This window comes from Oreochromis aureus, linkage group 16 (assembly GCF_013358895.1).
Source record: "Oreochromis aureus strain Israel breed Guangdong linkage group 16, ZZ_aureus, whole genome shotgun sequence".
Taxonomy (NCBI): Eukaryota; Metazoa; Chordata; class Actinopteri; order Cichliformes; family Cichlidae; genus Oreochromis; species Oreochromis aureus.
In genome coordinates this window covers 30,746,891-30,763,697 of record NC_052957.1, presented here as the reverse complement: position 1 = coordinate 30,763,697, position 16,807 = coordinate 30,746,891, and the positions used below count along the sequence as shown (strand labels likewise).

At 42.2% G+C, this 16,807-nt stretch overlaps 1 protein-coding gene and 1 pseudogene across 2 annotated transcripts in view; both read left to right on the top strand.

Annotated features, from left to right (window-relative positions):
- LOC116324645 (amine oxidase [flavin-containing]-like) overlaps positions 1 to 8,777 on the top strand; it is a 90,353-nt gene extending 81,576 nt beyond the window's left edge. For both annotated transcript variants that reach the window (XM_039599835.1, XM_039599834.1), the window contains exons 8-15: positions 1,425 to 1,584; positions 1,664 to 1,760; positions 2,328 to 2,381; positions 2,468 to 2,525; positions 2,614 to 2,711; positions 7,216 to 7,327; positions 7,934 to 7,996; positions 8,179 to 8,777. In XM_039599835.1, the coding sequence (XP_039455769.1) occupies positions 1,425 to 1,584; positions 1,664 to 1,760; positions 2,328 to 2,381; positions 2,468 to 2,525; positions 2,614 to 2,711; positions 7,216 to 7,327; positions 7,934 to 7,996; positions 8,179 to 8,334 (798 nt within the window). In that variant the 3' untranslated portion in view covers positions 8,335 to 8,777. The remainder of the gene's footprint in view (positions 1 to 1,424; positions 1,585 to 1,663; positions 1,761 to 2,327; positions 2,382 to 2,467; positions 2,526 to 2,613; positions 2,712 to 7,215; positions 7,328 to 7,933; positions 7,997 to 8,178) is intronic.
- A 4,962-nt stretch (positions 8,778 to 13,739) lies between these two features.
- LOC116324646 overlaps positions 13,740 to 16,807 on the top strand; it is a 40,111-nt pseudogene continuing 37,043 nt past the window's right edge.

Sequence of the window (16,807 nt, the reverse complement as noted above, 5' to 3'; positions counted from 1 at the left end):
AGCCATTGCTCTAACACTGTATAAATGTAACAGGCCTCAGTGCTGGTTCTAACAGTCTGAGCTGCTTCCAGCTTTATCTGTGAAGAGCACAGCAGCTTACAAAACACGTAGCGAGCTCGTACAGCTGCGACGTAAAACTTTCATTAGCTAAGATGATCTTAAAATAACGGGCTACGTGCGGTGATGCTAGCGTTAGCCACGTTAGCACCTACCTTCAACAGGTGGTCAGACTGTGTTGACAGGCACTCAGTCAGAGGTTGGCTCTCCGTTTCGCTGCAGGGGTCCTTCATTCTTCACATATCCGTGTCGAGCCGAGTGTAAATCCCGACGCTGAACGGCCTTTGTACAAGAACACACGCTTCCTAGCAGGGCGAAGCTATGAGCTAGAAAAATCCAGGCTGGCAGACAGCCTGTGTCTGACCAACCAATCAGAGAGCTCCTTACATCCCACGGTGTGGCTAATTTGAATAGCCTCCAGCAAGTTGTTAATCGAAGAGCTAATCCAGCAGCTAATCCAGGAGCTAATCCAGCAGCTAATCCCGGAGCGAACAGGAAAGGGAAATGGATTTTCAACTGCAGTTTATTAAATTGCAGGTGGAAAAAGGATTTTGAACTGCAGTTTATTAAATTGCAGGTGGAAAAAGGATTTTGACCTGCAGTTTATTAAATTGCAAGTGGAAAAAGGATTTTGACCTGCAGTTTATTAAATTGCAAGTGGAAAAGGATTTTGAACTGCAGTTTATTAAATTGCAAGTGGAAAAAGGATTTTGAACTGCAGTTTATTAAATTGCAGGTGGAAAAAGGATTTTGACCTGCAGTTTATTAAATTGCAAGTGGAAAAAGGATTTTGAACTGCAGTTTATTAAATTGCAAGTGGAAAAAGGATTTTGAACTGCAGTTTATTAAAGTGCAACTGAAAAAGGATTTTAAAATGCAGTTTATTAAAGTGCAATTGGAAAAAGGATTTTGAAATGCAATTGGAAAAAGGATTTTGAAATGCAGTTTATTAAATTGGAATTCAAAAATGAATTTACAATTGCAGAATTTATTCTACAATTCATTATTAAAGCACAGAGATTTTTATTTCGATGCGCGTGGCTCTTGTGGTCCTCCATAGGTTTTGGCATGAAGTGGAAAAAAGCAGTTAAAATGTACATGATCTGTGCAACTCGATTGTTATCATTTATGGTCGGATGGTCCATCACAATGAATTATGAGAAGGCATTTTCTCCTCTCCTTTCATAAAGGATAGTCCAGCGTATCCTATATTAAAGGAAGTATTGAAGCTCCTTTCCTTAGTATTTGGAGAACTGGAACAGCTCTTACTATAGCTGATGATTGCTATGCAGATACTTCTGGGTCACATCTATTAGTTAGAAACGGACTATTGAACGCACTCTGTACTGTCTCTGTCTCTGTGTTAGGCCAAGTATGTGATCGTGGCCACACCACCTGCTCTGAATCTGAAGATGCACTTCAACCCTGAGCTGCCCCCGCTGAGGAACCAGCTGATCAACCGTGTTCCCATGGGCTCTGTCATAAAGTGCATGGTCTATTACAGAGAGAACTTCTGGAGGAAAAAGGGTACGCAGGAAGTGAAAACAAAGAGAGAGCGAATGCTGTTCAAGATGATGCCATTTCTAACGTTTTATTGTGTCACCAGGTTACTGCGGCAGCATGGTGATAGAGGAGGAGGGCGCTCCCATCGGCTTCACCCTGGATGACACAAAGCCTGATGGGACTGTACCTTGTATTATGGGGTTGGTACAGAGCTTCAAACAGTTCTCTGTAATTGTGTATATTTTGTATTATGCTTCCATATTGTACACCACATCGCCAAAAGTATTTACCTGCCGCAGGACAGCTTTCAGACCTGAGTTATAACTATGAACATGTGGTCTCTTCTATCCTCCTTAGACCAGTCAGTGACCCCCTGGTAACCACCTGTCAGTAGGGAAAATGTGTATTTGTCCATGATTGGTTGGCAAGTTGTTGCTGGAGGTTGCCAAATAGCGCTAAGTGATATCAGCAGTCCCAAAGAAGTATACAATGCTGCACCATGATGCATGCTTTAGACACCATTAGGTTGGAATACACATTTTTTTTCACTAGCAACCTGTGATTATCAGAGGGTTACTGATTGGCCTGTAGGCCTGTGTGTCAGCTTTACCATCTGACTCTGACCTAGTATTCTAGCATGAGATCCTACAAGAATTTCCACACTGTGTAGGACTTGTGCTTAAATGGAGCTAAACACAAGTGATAAAGTCATCCAACCATACACACATCTGGTCATGTAGTGTTTTCTCTTTTCATTCTCCCCCCAGATTCATCCTTGCCCGCAAGTGCAGAAAGCTCTCAAGCCTGTCCAAGGAAGAAAGGTAGACACCAGTGGGCAGAGATGGAAAAAAAACTCTCACGAGCCGTGAGATCAGTTTAATCCCAACTCCTGTGTTGTTGTGTTCAGGTTGAGAAGGATCTGTGAGATCTACTCCAAAGTGCTGGGCACAGATGAAGCTTTGCATGTGAGTTTGGGTACAGAGTGGCACACAGTCATGTGGATACTGTGGAATCGCTTGACTGACTGCTCATGTGTCTGCTTGTTTCCTGCAGCCGGTGCACTATGAGGAGAAGAACTGGTGTGAAGAGGAGTACTCTGGAGGCTGCTACACAGCCTATTTTCCCCCAGGAATCCTTACTCAGTTTGGCAGGTGAGTCTCTTTCTCACACGTGTACACACACAAAAAAATAAACATAAATATGAAAGTGCGATCTTTTCATTTCAATTGACTTAATTTATTTGAATGTGTCAGCTGCTGGATATTAATGGCTAATATATTGTAGCAGGCTCCACCGGCCGACTCGCCTAAAGAAGGCCCCTGGAGATTTGAAAGACTTTGTGTGGGGTGATGGACAATGTTCCCTCTAAGCTGCGCACGTGCGCAATTGCGCACTGCTGGCACGGTCTCTGCGCACAGAAAATCTGCGTTGCGCACAAAAAAAATGTAACCTGTATTGAAATTAAAATTAATACTTTAACAATCCTGTTTTGCAGTGTTAGTCAGTAAGTGACTGGCTGCTCCCGTATGGGATTAGAACGATGCCACCTTATCCCATAGTTCAGCCAATAATGCGATTCACATTCGTATATACGCAGCCAATCAACGTCATTGACAGGCTATGACAGCGTCCTGATGTGCCGACACCGGTCTTTTAGCTGGCAAAGCGGCGTGGCTGACGTGGAGTGAAGCCACGTTAATGACAACGTGTATGGGCTCAAAATGTGGTCATAAATATTTTGTACTTGTAAATCAGTTTTGTACTTGTAAATCAGGATTTGTATGTGTAAAAAGAATTTGTGCGTGCGTAAAAAGATTTGTATGTGTAAAAAGAATTTGTGCGTGTGTAAAAAAGATTTGTATGTGTAAAAAGAATTTGTGCGTGCGTAAAAAAGATTTGTATGTGTAAAAAAGAATTTGTGCGTGCGTAAAAAAGATTTGTATGTGTAAAAAGAATTTGTGCGTGTGTAAAAAAGATTTGTATGTGTAAAAAGAATTTGTGCGTGCGTAAAAAGATTTGTATGTGTAAAAAGATTTGTGTGTGGACTTAGCCAAAAACCCCCTGCAAGTTACAAGTACAATTTTGACCTATTTTTCTTCCTGTCATCTGATTGGTCAATGTCATGTCAATCACAAATGTAACAATCCAATCAGAGAACAGATGGGTTTGGCTGTCGGAGGGGCACTTTTTGAACTGCAGGTCCTTGAAGGAATAAATGCCCTTTTACATGCCAACCCGCATTTTCCTTCATCACCACGAAGGAAAACAGTCTGTGGTCGTCCGAGTTTGGTGATTTTTGTGTCACAGGTCTACGTGTTTAATACAGGGACTTCCACAGCCTTTTCAACAGCGCTGCGGACCGCGGGGGGGGCAGTGTTTTGGAAATGACAGTCTTCATTACAAAGCTTTCTTCGTTATGAATTAGCATACATGTTTTTATTGAACATTTGAAGAACTAGCAAAAAAAAAAACAGAAACTCTTGTAGAGGACATAAAGTCAGAGATAGAAACGACAAGGAGCAGGTGCATCTAGTACAGACAGAGCTGCTGCAAAACCCACAGAGCTCAGCAGCCAGCACAACTAATTCTGGATCCTTGGCTTTTAGTTAGCGGTTAGCATTAGCAGCACATCCTGCGTCAGATGTGAAAGGACCTTTATGCTGCGCACTGTGACTCACAGCAATGGTCCCGGGTCAGCCCTGACTTTGTGTTAAACTAATCCTAAAGTAATGATGGTATTTCTAACCACTGACATACCACAACTTTATCCTTTCAACAGCTGCTGAAAGTAAGGGGACCTAGCTGCTATCGGATATTTATATAGAGATCCTCCAGCTTCAAACTGTATTACCCTTCAAGGACCTGCAGTTCAAAAAGTGCCCTCCGACAGCCAAACCCATCTGTTCTCTGATTGGATTGTTACATTTGTGATTGACATGACATTGACCAATCAGATGACAGGAAGAAAAATAGGGTCAAAATTCGTACTTGTAACTTGCAGGGGGTTTTGGCTAAGTCCACACACAAATCTTTTTACACATACAAATCTTTTTACGCACGCACAAATTCTTTTTACACATACAAATCCTGATTTACAAGTACAAAACTGATTTACAAGTACAAAATATTTATGACCACATTTTGAGCCCATAAACGTGGACAACCATTGGAGATGTGAGCAGGACAGACGGAACAATTGACGGAAAACGTGTGGACTTTATAACAGTTTTTAAATTGTGTTGATAGGCCACGTAAAACCGGAGTTATGATAAAAATATCTGCAATGTTTGGTTTTCTTCCTGAATACTATCGTTGTTTATATTTGCTGCGGGAAGAAACGGTAAAAACGGCGTTTTATAAGAAAAAAGGCTCGAAAGCCTTTGAGCAAACACAAACCCCACCCCCCTCTCACTTTCCTATTCGTCCGAAAAAGTACCATGTCGACCAATCAAAAAATGATATGGCAACGAGGCATCTAGTTGTTAAGATACGGGGGGAAGTTTTAGGAGTGACGGCGGTGTTCTGAGATGTGAGAGATTTGAGACGTTTAGCGCAAATCTTGTGTAGTTAGTGTGTAGTGTAGTCAATAGTTTTGTTGTGTGTGTCAGAACAATGAGGCGGCTGCTGAATGTTACAGGTGTTACAGGAGTGATACATCTCCTGTTGTCAGGCCTGCAGGTATCAGGCTGGTGTTCTCCTTTATCTCATAGTGGACAGAAATAATTTTTTGGAGTGGCACAAATAATTTGTGTGGCATCAGATTTGAACAGCTGATTGTTCTGTAAATAGTTTGAAATGTTTATTTAAAAAAACGCTTGGCTGCATTAAAAAAAAATAAATAGCTGCAAAAACTTTGTTGTTTGCCAAACTGAGTTACTTTTTTGAAGTAGTAACTATATAATTAATTGCCCAACATTGGTCATTATATACTGTATTTTCCAGACAGAGAGTTACAGGGCTCTCTCAGACCACAGACTCATAATACAAGTCAGAGCTTTTTTAAAAAAAGAAAGAAAGTTGTGTTTTCAAAATTGGAGTTCAAGTTATTTTTACTTCCAATAGTGTTAACATACTACACAGGTCAATGACTAGATTTTTAAAAAAATTTCAGTGTAAGTGGGCTAAAGCAGTTAATTAAAAGTAGTCTGACATAAATGTAAATGCTGTAATCTGATTATTTTAATAAACCATGTAACTTGGATGGATTCAATGCTGGCGTGACCACAGTGTACACGTCTGATGTCGCTCACAGGTGTCCAAGGGATCGCTCAGGGAGTTTGTGTGTTCGCTCAGACACATGAAAAATTAGAGGGAACATTGGTGATGGGGTTGTCGGGGACGACTGACCCCTTCAGGTGCGGGCTATGTAAAGGGCTAGGTGGAGGGGCCGCTGGCCCAAGAGCTTATGGGCCTCTATACCTGATGTTAATGTTTCTAAGTTGTAGCGTTGTAACGGCTGCTACAGTTATCATGTGTTGATTTGCCATTGCTGTTGTTAGTATGTAACATTACTGTAGCTGTGTGTTCTGTGTTTAGTGTGGCTGGCAGAGCACTGTGATTTAGAATGCTGTGTCCGTTTACCACCTCTCACTACTGTTGTGTGTGTGAAGGGGCGTTCCTAATAAAAGGCTGTGCTTCCTGTAGCTTAGCGGTGAGGCTAGCGCAGGAACAGCAGGTTGAAACAGAAGTCTCTGTCTCCTACTTCTCCTGAGCTCACCACAATATGTTTCAGCAGGATTTGTGCTTATTTCTGCAAATCAGCGCCACTCGTACTCCATAAAATGAACCTGCCTGCCTGTGCACGGTTCCAGAGGGAACTCACTGAGATCACAACACTTTGTGTGACACGGATAATTATGTTTACCACACAAGCAATACTGTGATCTCATAATTCATCTTTTGTAAAGAAACAAACTGACCGGTCCTGTTGGAGGCATTCCTAACTGAATGGTGTTATTGCAGTGTTTTTGCTCCATTTCATGGTTTTATTGGAGTGTGAACAAATGAATGAATTTTCAGTACAGCAGGACGTGTCCCCAGGATTTGCCCATCAAATCTATAGCTGTACACACACATAAAACACAATCCAGTGCCGTAGCTGTTTGCAGGTGTCTGATAGATTGCAGCATTTATTAGTCAAAGCTGCTTGTTGCACAGATCCTGGTGCATATGTTCACTATTAGAGTTTTGTTAACCTCCATATGAAAAACTGAAACTGCTTGTTAATCGTCATGGGGACCATATTTCATGTGTAAATGTCCTCACCAGATGTACAAATGTGTTCTCACTCACAATGAAAAGTAAGCTAGAGTTGGAAACCTAACATTGTGCTTTTTTATACAGAGTAACTTGTTTCACATACCGGGTGGCCCTGCAAGAAATAGAGTTAAAGCAAAAGTCCTTTCTTTGGTTCTTCTAACATTGAGCACAGTGGGGGTGGGAAGATTAACCCAAAGGAAATGCACTTTATGTGTTATATAATCCCATATTGCTCTTATTCAGGTGAGATAATATTTTAAGTGAAAGCGAATGCATGCTAAACCTTAACGGTCAGTACAATGCTGGTGCATACATTAAAAATAAAACAGTGTTTAAAGCTTGTAAATCAGTTTAACCTCTGAAGCTTCTCCTGTTTCTCTCTTTTTTGCTCTTCAGAGTGCTGAGAGAGCCGGTGGGCAAGTTGTACTTTGCGGGCACAGAGACGGCCACCGAATGGAGTGGCTACATGGAGGGGGCCGTACAAGCTGGAGAGAGAGCAGCCAGAGAGGTCAGAGAGCATTAAAGTACCTGCTTTTCACTGCTACGTGGTAGCAAATACCAGTTCTTACCAGTTTAAACACACTTAGAGGCAGGTTACTTATATATACCAGGTGGAAACCACTTAAATGATGCAGCTGGCACACCTAGTAGTCACACCTCAGCTTGCTCCTGGTGAGTCAGCACATAGCTAGTTCTCAGAGTCTGAGGTGAGCTCAGCCAGCAGTGCTGGGGGGTCAGCTGATATCAAATCATGACATCCCCTCTCATTTATGTCTGAGCACAGCTGACTGAAACAAACCATAGAATCACACTGGTCCTCCCCACTCAGTCTTCTTACTTAGAAGCTAAATCTCTCTAAAACACTCGCCTGCTGCTTGCAGTTTATGTCCTTCTTCCAAGGCATTAACATTAGGTGTGGTTTCCTAAGATACTCCTCCCTGTGTTCATGTTCCTCCATGTTTCTTAGCTCTCCTGCAGATTAGGTCAGTTGCAGTAAGGGCCAGTCAAGTCTGAGTAGACTAACATCACCCAAACTCAAATGTGTATCATGTTTGAAATTTAGACTATAAATTTTGATAAGTCCTTGACTGACACCATCAATGTCTTCTCGCAGGTCATGTGTGCGATGGGTAAACTCCAACCTAGTCAGATCTGGCAACCTGAGCCTGAGAACGAGGTAAGCAGAGGTGTTGTCCCATGCTGGTCACTTAAAAAATGCAGGTTAAGACACCTATACATTGTTTACACATTTTGGACCCAAGATTACATAAGTTGCATATTGCCAAATCATCTATCAAGTCTCTAGTTAATATCATGCACATGAAAAAAGCAGATATCATCATTCCCTCCGTCCTACAGGAAGTCCTGGCACTCCCGTTTGTCACCACCTTCTGGGAGAGAAACCTGCCTTCGGTTGATGGTTTCCTCAAGTTCTTAGGAGTCTCCACATTCCTGTCTGCTGCCGCCGCAGCTGGCCTGGTGGCCTACAAGAAGGGCATCATCCCCCGGAGTTAAACCACCCTGTCATCTCACTCCTCCACATCTCAAGGGAACACGTCTGAATAGACACTTGTGTACTTCTAGTGCACTACTTTATGGGCCCAAACTACAGATTAGTGACCTACATAGGGTATACGTTGTTTTTTGAGAAACACCGTGATGTAAGAAGGACTGCTCAGCTCATGCAAAAACACTAACACACTGTTACTTTGTCCACAAACGAAAGAGAGAACGAAGCAGATGAGAAGGGCTGACTGAAAGGTGTTTGAGAGGAGTGACGAAAGCCTAACTTCAGTTTAAAAATCCAGACTCTGATTGTGAAACCAATGAAGGAAAAAAGATCAGAATCAATTTGTAAGGGGAAACCTTCTCTGTCACTATTACTATCCCATACACTGCCAATGAAATTCACTGTGTCGATTATATGTGAGTTTATAAAAGTTGCCATGCTTACTGTGGGCTCAGGAACACGTCCAGAAATCACCAGCTGTGAACACATTTCACTGTGCCATCCACAAATACAAGAACGAATCCACTTATTACCGGCTATGCAGACCAAGCTCTTGCAACGGTTGTATGAGGATCTAATGGCCCATTGCAGTGGGCCAAACACCCCATACTCCCAGAGCACCCTCCACAGGACACTCCAAGGGACACAGTTGAATGCCTTCTCCAAGTCCAAAACACACATCTCCCTCGGACTGCTGTTGAAGCTATGCCAGAGGTGTGCGTTGAAGACCTCAAGGACTGGGATCTCTGCTAGGCTTTCCCAGCACACCCTCACTATATGCTTAGGCTTGAGTGTCCAGAACATTTTGCCGCAGGTCTAGTGATATGATTACAAAAATTGATCATCGACCTGCGGCCTAGAGTGTCCTGGTGCCATGTGCACTTATGGACATTCTGATGTTCAAACATTGTGTTGGTTATGGCCAAACTGTGGTTTGCACAGAAGTCCAACAACAAAACGCCACTCGGGTTCAGATCCGGGAACCCATTCCTCACTATCAAACCCCTGCAGGTCTTACTGTTGTTGCCCAAATGAGCATTAAAGTCTCCCAGTAGGACAACAGAGTCCCCAGGTAAAGCAACCTCCAGCACCCCACCCAGGGACTCTAAGACAGCCGAGCATTCTGAACCGCCACTCGGCGCACAAGCGCAGACAACAGTCAGGAACCATTCAGGAAGGCGCAGGGAACAAACCCTCTCGTCTACTGGGAGAAAACCCAACGTACAGGTAGCAAGCCGAGGGGATATTAGGAAACCCACACCAAACCACCGCCTCTCACCAGGGGCAAATCCAGACTGAGACAGAGTCCAGCCCCTTTCCAAGAGACTGGCTCCAGAGCCGTGCACTGAGGTAAGCCCAACTAAAATGGCCTGTATTTATATAGCACTTTTTACTAGTCCCTAAGGACCCCAAAGCGCTTTACATATCCAGTCATTCACCCATTCACACACTGGTGATGGCAAGCTATATTGTAGCCACAGCCACCCTGGGGCGCACTGACAGAGGCGAGGCTGCCGGACACTGGCGCCACCAGGCCCTCTGACCACCACCAGTAGGCAACGGGTGAAGTGTCTTGCCCAAGGACACAACGACCGAGACTGTCCAAGCCAGGGCTCGAACCGGCAACCTTCCGATTACAAGGCGAACTCCCAACTCTTGAGCCACGATCGCCTGTATATCTAGCCTGTACCTCTAAACCTCACACACTAACTCAGGCTCCTTCCACACCAGAGAGGTGACATTCCATGTTCCAATTGCCAGTCTTGGTAGCCGAGGCTCAATCAGCCAGGGCCTCCACTCCTGGCCGCTCTCTGCTCACAATGCACCCGACCCCTACAGTGCCTCCTGTGGGTGGCGGGCCTGCAGGAAGATGGGCCCATGTCCCTTTTTCGGGCTGTGCCCGGCCAGGCCCCATGGACTAAGGCCTGGTCACCAGACGCTCGCCCTCAGGCACCTTCCCTGGGCCTGCCTCCAGGGCGGAGCCCCGGTAACCCTATCCCGGGCAGGGTGAACTGTTCCCTTGGTGGTCTTCTCACAGGGGTCTTCTGAATCATTCCTTGTCTGGTCCCTTTGTCGGCATTCTTTGACATTTTAAGGCTTTGTCACTGAACTCATCTTGGGCCTCTGCTGCCCTCTGCTGACAAACCACCACACTGTGCACACCTCTGTTTCCCACTGAAGCGGCGCATAGTGAACATTAAAGATTGAGGATATAGCTGGAGCTTATCCTGCATATCAAATATTACAGACACGTTTTCGAGATTAAAACACTTCCTGCTATGTCATGGTCACATTCCCACCGACTCCTTCGGTCTGTAGTGCTTTGTAGTCCCTCACCTGTCCACCACATTCATACAGCCACCAGCACAGCATTCTCCACAAATACACATCATCATTTAATGTAATTGTAATGTAAATGGAATTTTCAGGAAAATAATTTAGTGTTGGATTTTTTCCAAAACATCAAAATGCCAAGGAGCCGCTGACTGATTAAATTGCTTCACTAGGAGCTGTTATAATATTAAAATAAATGACTCTATTCTTAGACCAAAAGAAGTACTCAGAAGTACTACACAAATCTAACCTAACCAGGTCTTCAGATGCTTTAAAAATACAGGCACTGTTTTCATCGAGTAGAGTGCCACACAATGAGGAATTATAATGATTTTAAAAGCAGGAATACAGCATCACTGATACATTACAAGAACACAATTCACACTGCGTGATCAGAGAGTTACTGTTGATGCTGTATTGGACTGCATTTGTTACAGTCCTGGGCCTGTGGCCCAGTGTTTTGATTTTGTATTATTGTTTATTTGTCTGTTTTCTTCTTGGTTCATGGTTACTACTGCTTTGGTTTCTGTTCTGTATTTCTTAGCTTGTGGATTTGGACACCCCTGACAATAATAACGGTGACAGGACAGTAATAACTTATCCAATAAATAAACACTTTAAAATGCAAGTTTTTTGTGTATATTGTTGGGATTAAATTATTTGAAGTGCCTCAATTCTATGCTTTATATTAACTAAAATGCCATATAACCATGTAGTGTAGCATTAAGTGGACACGGCCCTGAAAATAAAGGCATTAGACTATGTGTCCTTGGGGGGTAGAATGCTGTAAACTCTCACTCACGCTTGCCTGGTAGAAAGTAGATAACAGGGGACCATCTTCTAGTGGAAAGCTTCTGAAACACTGTTGTTTAGACTAGAGAGGGAGCAGCAGGCACCAAGATTGTTGATTTCTGTGTGTCAATGTGTGCTGCTGGAACTGCCCCAGTGGATTTTGATGTTGGATCCTGAGCTATGAAAATCCCCAAGTACATGTAATAAAATTAATAGATTGTTTATTCTGAGAAAAAACAGGAATGGGATATTACATTGTTTTATGTTGCATTATACTGCTGATTTATAAGAAATACTGTTTGCAGAGAATCATGGCCTTATTTGTCTGATTAGAAAGAGTAAAACATACTGCACAGGAAGCCAAGGTCCTAACTTAGGCTCATTGAGAGAGAGAAAGAATGTGAATGCTTAGTTTGGAGGGGGGCCGAAGCTGTAAGAATGTGAGAAACGGTCAGACACTTCGAGATTTTGCCGGACACCCTCCTGTGCAAATCTCCCGTCTGGATGTAATGCTCAAAGTGCTTGTATGGAATAATTGTGTTGATTTAAAGTGATTGTGATTGAGCATAAACACCGAGTGTTGTTCTTCCTTCAGCTCAAAGATCAAAGAATTGGGATATTTAACAATATAACCCCCCCCCCCACACACACACACACACACACACAGCCCCTTTGAATGTCTCCCTAACATACAGCACAAACCCCTCAAACTCCCAGGCCTTTGTTATCGCTGTGTCTCCATCGGTTCTCTCCATTTTCTCCGCAAACTCTGGCATGGGCTCAGCTCAATTGTTGATTTTAAATTAACCCAAGGTCATAGCACTACAACACCTTGGCATCCTTGGATAAGTTTATTCTCAGTAACATGTCATTGTAAATTCTGAACATTAAACTTCACTTTTTTTCCAGACTACCCTAATGCCTGGAAGGACACGGATATGTTAGTGTGGGACTTTGGTAGTGTATTCTATAAATAAATATTAGGATTAAGCACAGTTATAGTCAGATGAGCCCATGGGAAGGTTTCCTTACTTAAAACTCATTCCAGTTATAATTTACCATTAGAAATTGTGTTTGTAAATCACTGGCAAAATGTCTGTACTGTAGCTTCATACAGATGAGAATTTAAATACAATTATTTAATTATAAAAATCTAACTTAATTAAATCAGACATTACAGTTGATAAAGGTTTATAGAATGAGCTTGGCGACTGACATCAGACTATGGGTTATCTATCAGGCCATGGGACTGTCCAGAGGGGGACATGAGGTGATACTAGCCCTACCCAAAATGTAAAATACTTTTGTCCCAAAATACAAAGCTAGTCTTGTATTGAGTAATATTTTTATATTTAATAATTTACATTTATTCATTTAATAATATACAATATGAAATTGAACTCTTCAAGGGCCAGCAAGGTTGCTTGAATAACCCCAGAGTCCCTTGATGCTCGCTTAGTGACAGCTTTCTCTGTCTCTTCACCATCAAGTTTGAAGTTTATGCAAAAGAAAACCTTGAGCAAGTTTAGCTGAAACATAACCAAGCTATATGGCAAATGGCCCAAACACTGGTAACAGTACATGATGTGGCTGTGTGCACTCCACATGGTGTGTGCAGACATCAGTTTTTAGCTAGGTGTGACAAACCAACCACAAGAGGGCAACACAAACTAAAGAATACCACATGAAGCCACTCAATTCAATTCAATTCAATTCAATTCAATTTTATTTATATAGCGCCAAATCACAACAAAAGTCGCCTCAAAGGCGCTTTATATTGTACAGTAGATAGCACAATAATAAATACAGAGAAAAACCCAACAATCATATGACCCCTATGAGCAAGCACTTTGGCGACAGTGGGAAGGAAAAACTCCCTTTTAACAGGAAGAAACCTCCGGCAGAACCAGGCTCAGGGAGGGGCGGCCATCTGCTGCGACCGGTTGGGGGTTGCAGTGGTTGCATGCATCATGTATGATAATGCTGCTGAATTTTTAAAAGACAGAGGGGAACAAAGTCATAAAAAAGAAGAGTCATGTGGTAGGATGTTCCCTAATATAGAAGAAGTAAAAGTTTATTTACTTTAATGTTTTACTGTTTACTTAATTTGCTGATTTAATCCATTGTTTTTCATGTGTAATCAATAAATAATAAATTGTGTTTTTGTGTATTTCAATTTCCTAGTAAAATCTGAGTCAATAGTAAGTTTAAAAAATATTATTATTATTATTCCGTAACATGTTTTTCCCTAATGGTCCTCCATACCCACAGGGCAGGGCTTTACTATGGGTGGGTGGTCTCTGCAGGGAGTGGGCCTGCCCGTCCCTTTTTAATCTAAATGCGCAGCCAAGAGGTGAAAGAAGACACACCACCAAGCAACATGACTGCACCCAGCAACACCTACGACGTTATAGTGGTCGGCGCGGGCATATCAGGTAGGCTCCACCTCAGAAAACTTTAGTTTGGTGTGCAGGCTGCGCGGACGAGCTGAGCAGCTAAATTGATTAAAGCCAAAGCTCCGAGCAGAGCTGGTAGCGGTCAGATGCGCTTTGTGGAAGGTAACTACGCAACTGTGGCCGTGTGCGTGTGGAAGCAGCTGTAGCCACAGGTGTGTGTGTGTGTGTGAGGTTTTTTTTTATTCGTAGTGTTTTTCTTCTTCTTCCGTGAGGCCTCCCCAGCAGCAGAGCAAGTTGAGTAACAGCTAATCAAACAGCGAATACTTTGTTACATAAGAGGACGTGCGCTGTATGGAGGGCCAGGAGTGACGAAATAAATTAATTAAATACGCTATTAAATAAATAATTAAATTTGTCATTAATTAATTAAAATTGAAAGTAATTAATTAATTAATTAAATAAATGTTTAAATAATTCATTAAATGCCCATCTGCCAGCCTCACCCATCAAACTCAGGGGGTGGGGTTAAAGCTGTTCGAGTAAAAACCATTGCTTTGGCCTGGTGGCCATTCTTTTTATTGGGCATTTCTCTAACTAACTTAACTTGCTTTTAAATACCCTGTTTGTATGTCACCAAATACACTTTAAATTTTTTTTTTAGCCGAGAATGTAGAGGTTTAATCTTCAGATATCTTGTCGGTTTGTCGAGATAGAGCCTATTTGCAAAAGTGCTCCGATGATTTCGGAGATGTCTGCCCAGCCCAGTCTCACAGCAAAACCTGTGACAGACCCATACTCCATATGCCAGAGGTCAGTGTATGACAAGTTGTTTATCTACTGTATACTCTGTGGTTGGTGAGCCAGTGAGTACTTAGTGCTTTACTTGTTAGCTCTTCCTCCCCACATGATCAGCTGGTTGGCTGGTTTGTGATTTGTTGAGAACCTCGATCCCCCCTGCCCCCCCTCCATTTTTTCCCAGAGCTCCCTTAGTTCATCTGAAAAGCAAGTGTTGTGTAATTTTATTTAAGAGTTGCATGCCTACCAAAAAACTAATTACTGTAAATGCACAACAGAAAACAGTTAAAGTGGGAATACCTGTTAATGGTATAACAGTGCCCTAACTAGCATAAGAGAAACCAGATTTACTTTAAAAATAAACAAAGAAGTTCAAATCTTTATTTTTCTTAACAGATTTTCCAAACGATGCTCTTGATCTGGTTTTGAGCGATCTAATAGGGCACAAAAACAATGTTTCTTTTAAGAAAGGCATTTTTGGAAGCCATTTTTGTCATTAATTTTAAAAGACTTCTAAAATCACTGTGTGCCTTTTGCTATTGCCATTTTTTACAAGTACAGAAAGGACATATATTGCTTGAATCCTTATGTTTAAGTCCTGTTGGTGTCTCTGTCCTTCTGCAGGTTTGAGTGCTGCAAAGCTGTTGAAAGCCAGTGGGCTCAATCCTGTAGTGTTGGAAGCCAGGGACCGGGTTGGTGGTCGTACCTTCACTGTGCAGGTAAGGCAAAGAGTGCCAATACTACTGTAGGAGCGGCTCATATAAGAGACAATCAGTAACAGTAATATAAATACTTTTCAGCCTTTTCAATTTTACAACCAAGATGCTGTATCTATTGCTTTTAATGGGCATACAGAAAAAGAATTACATTTATATTCAAGTCATTTATGAGCGTAGAAGTACAAGCATAGATCAGTTAGCCTTTTCAGAAATATCTGTGACATTTCTTTCTTTTTTGTCATGATCTAATTGCGAGTATGTGTCTTTTAGAATAAGGAGGCAAAGTGGGTTGATCTAGGCGGTGCATACATTGGACCGACACAGAACCGCATCCTCCGTCTGGCCAAAGAGTACGGCATAAAGACCTACAAAGTCAATGAGCAGGAGAACTTGGTGCATTATGTTAATGTGAGTGTCTTTTTTTTTTTTTTTTGATTGCAGATAATTTTCTACTCCGAGCTTTCGTGGTTTATGTCATGTCTGTGGTAGTCTGTGACAGATCGTGACATGTTCCAGATGTATTCTTCACTTTAAGTCAGTGGTTCCCAAACTTTTTTTGCCAGGCCCCCCTTTTTTTATAAGAAAAATGTTCGCGCCTCCCCCCCCACCACCTAACCCCCCCCCACAAACACATCCTCCAAACACACACACCCATATTTTGTTTACAAACTCCATTGCGGTTTATTTCACACCTCAAACATTTAGTAAACAATTAAGCAAATACAAGTAAAGCGGCAATAAATTACAGGTAGTAATAAAATATACTACTAACTCTTTTACGCTATGTCCACACCTACACGGGTATTTTTGAAAACTCAGCTGTTTCTATGCGTTTGGGCTTTTCGTCAACACGTAAACGGCGTTGCGATTCACAGCGGACGGAGATTATTTAAAACTCCTTTTTGCGTTTATGTGTGGGCGAGGATTACAGAGTTAAATCACGCATAGCGTCAAAGGTATGTGCGCCCACGTTATTGTTTACATGATATGAATTGCAGAATGGCAGATAGAGACAAAATACTGTTACTGTTAATCTGACTATCTTCAGATTTTACACGCTTACATACACACACGCAGTTACTGTCCCTCCATTTAGAAAGGCAGAGGCGTCACGGTGTAATTATTTTTACGTAGTTGTTTTTTTTTCCTGTGTAATAATATTCAACATTGCTATCAATACATTTTTCAAAAATGTCTCTCTGTGCAAAATGGGTTTAAACACATAAACAGCTGTGGTTTACTGTTTGTCCGTGATTTGAACAGGGGGAACAAATTACGGCAGGATCAGCCTGATATTATTTGTATCCCACTGTAACTTTACTGCATAAAGAGCTAACATGTCCAAAATGTCAGGAGTAGTTAGTTATTACAAGAAGTGTTTGTGAACTAAAAATCAAGAATGTGGGATACTGTTTGTCCGTGATTTGGAGAGCCCAGCGCGT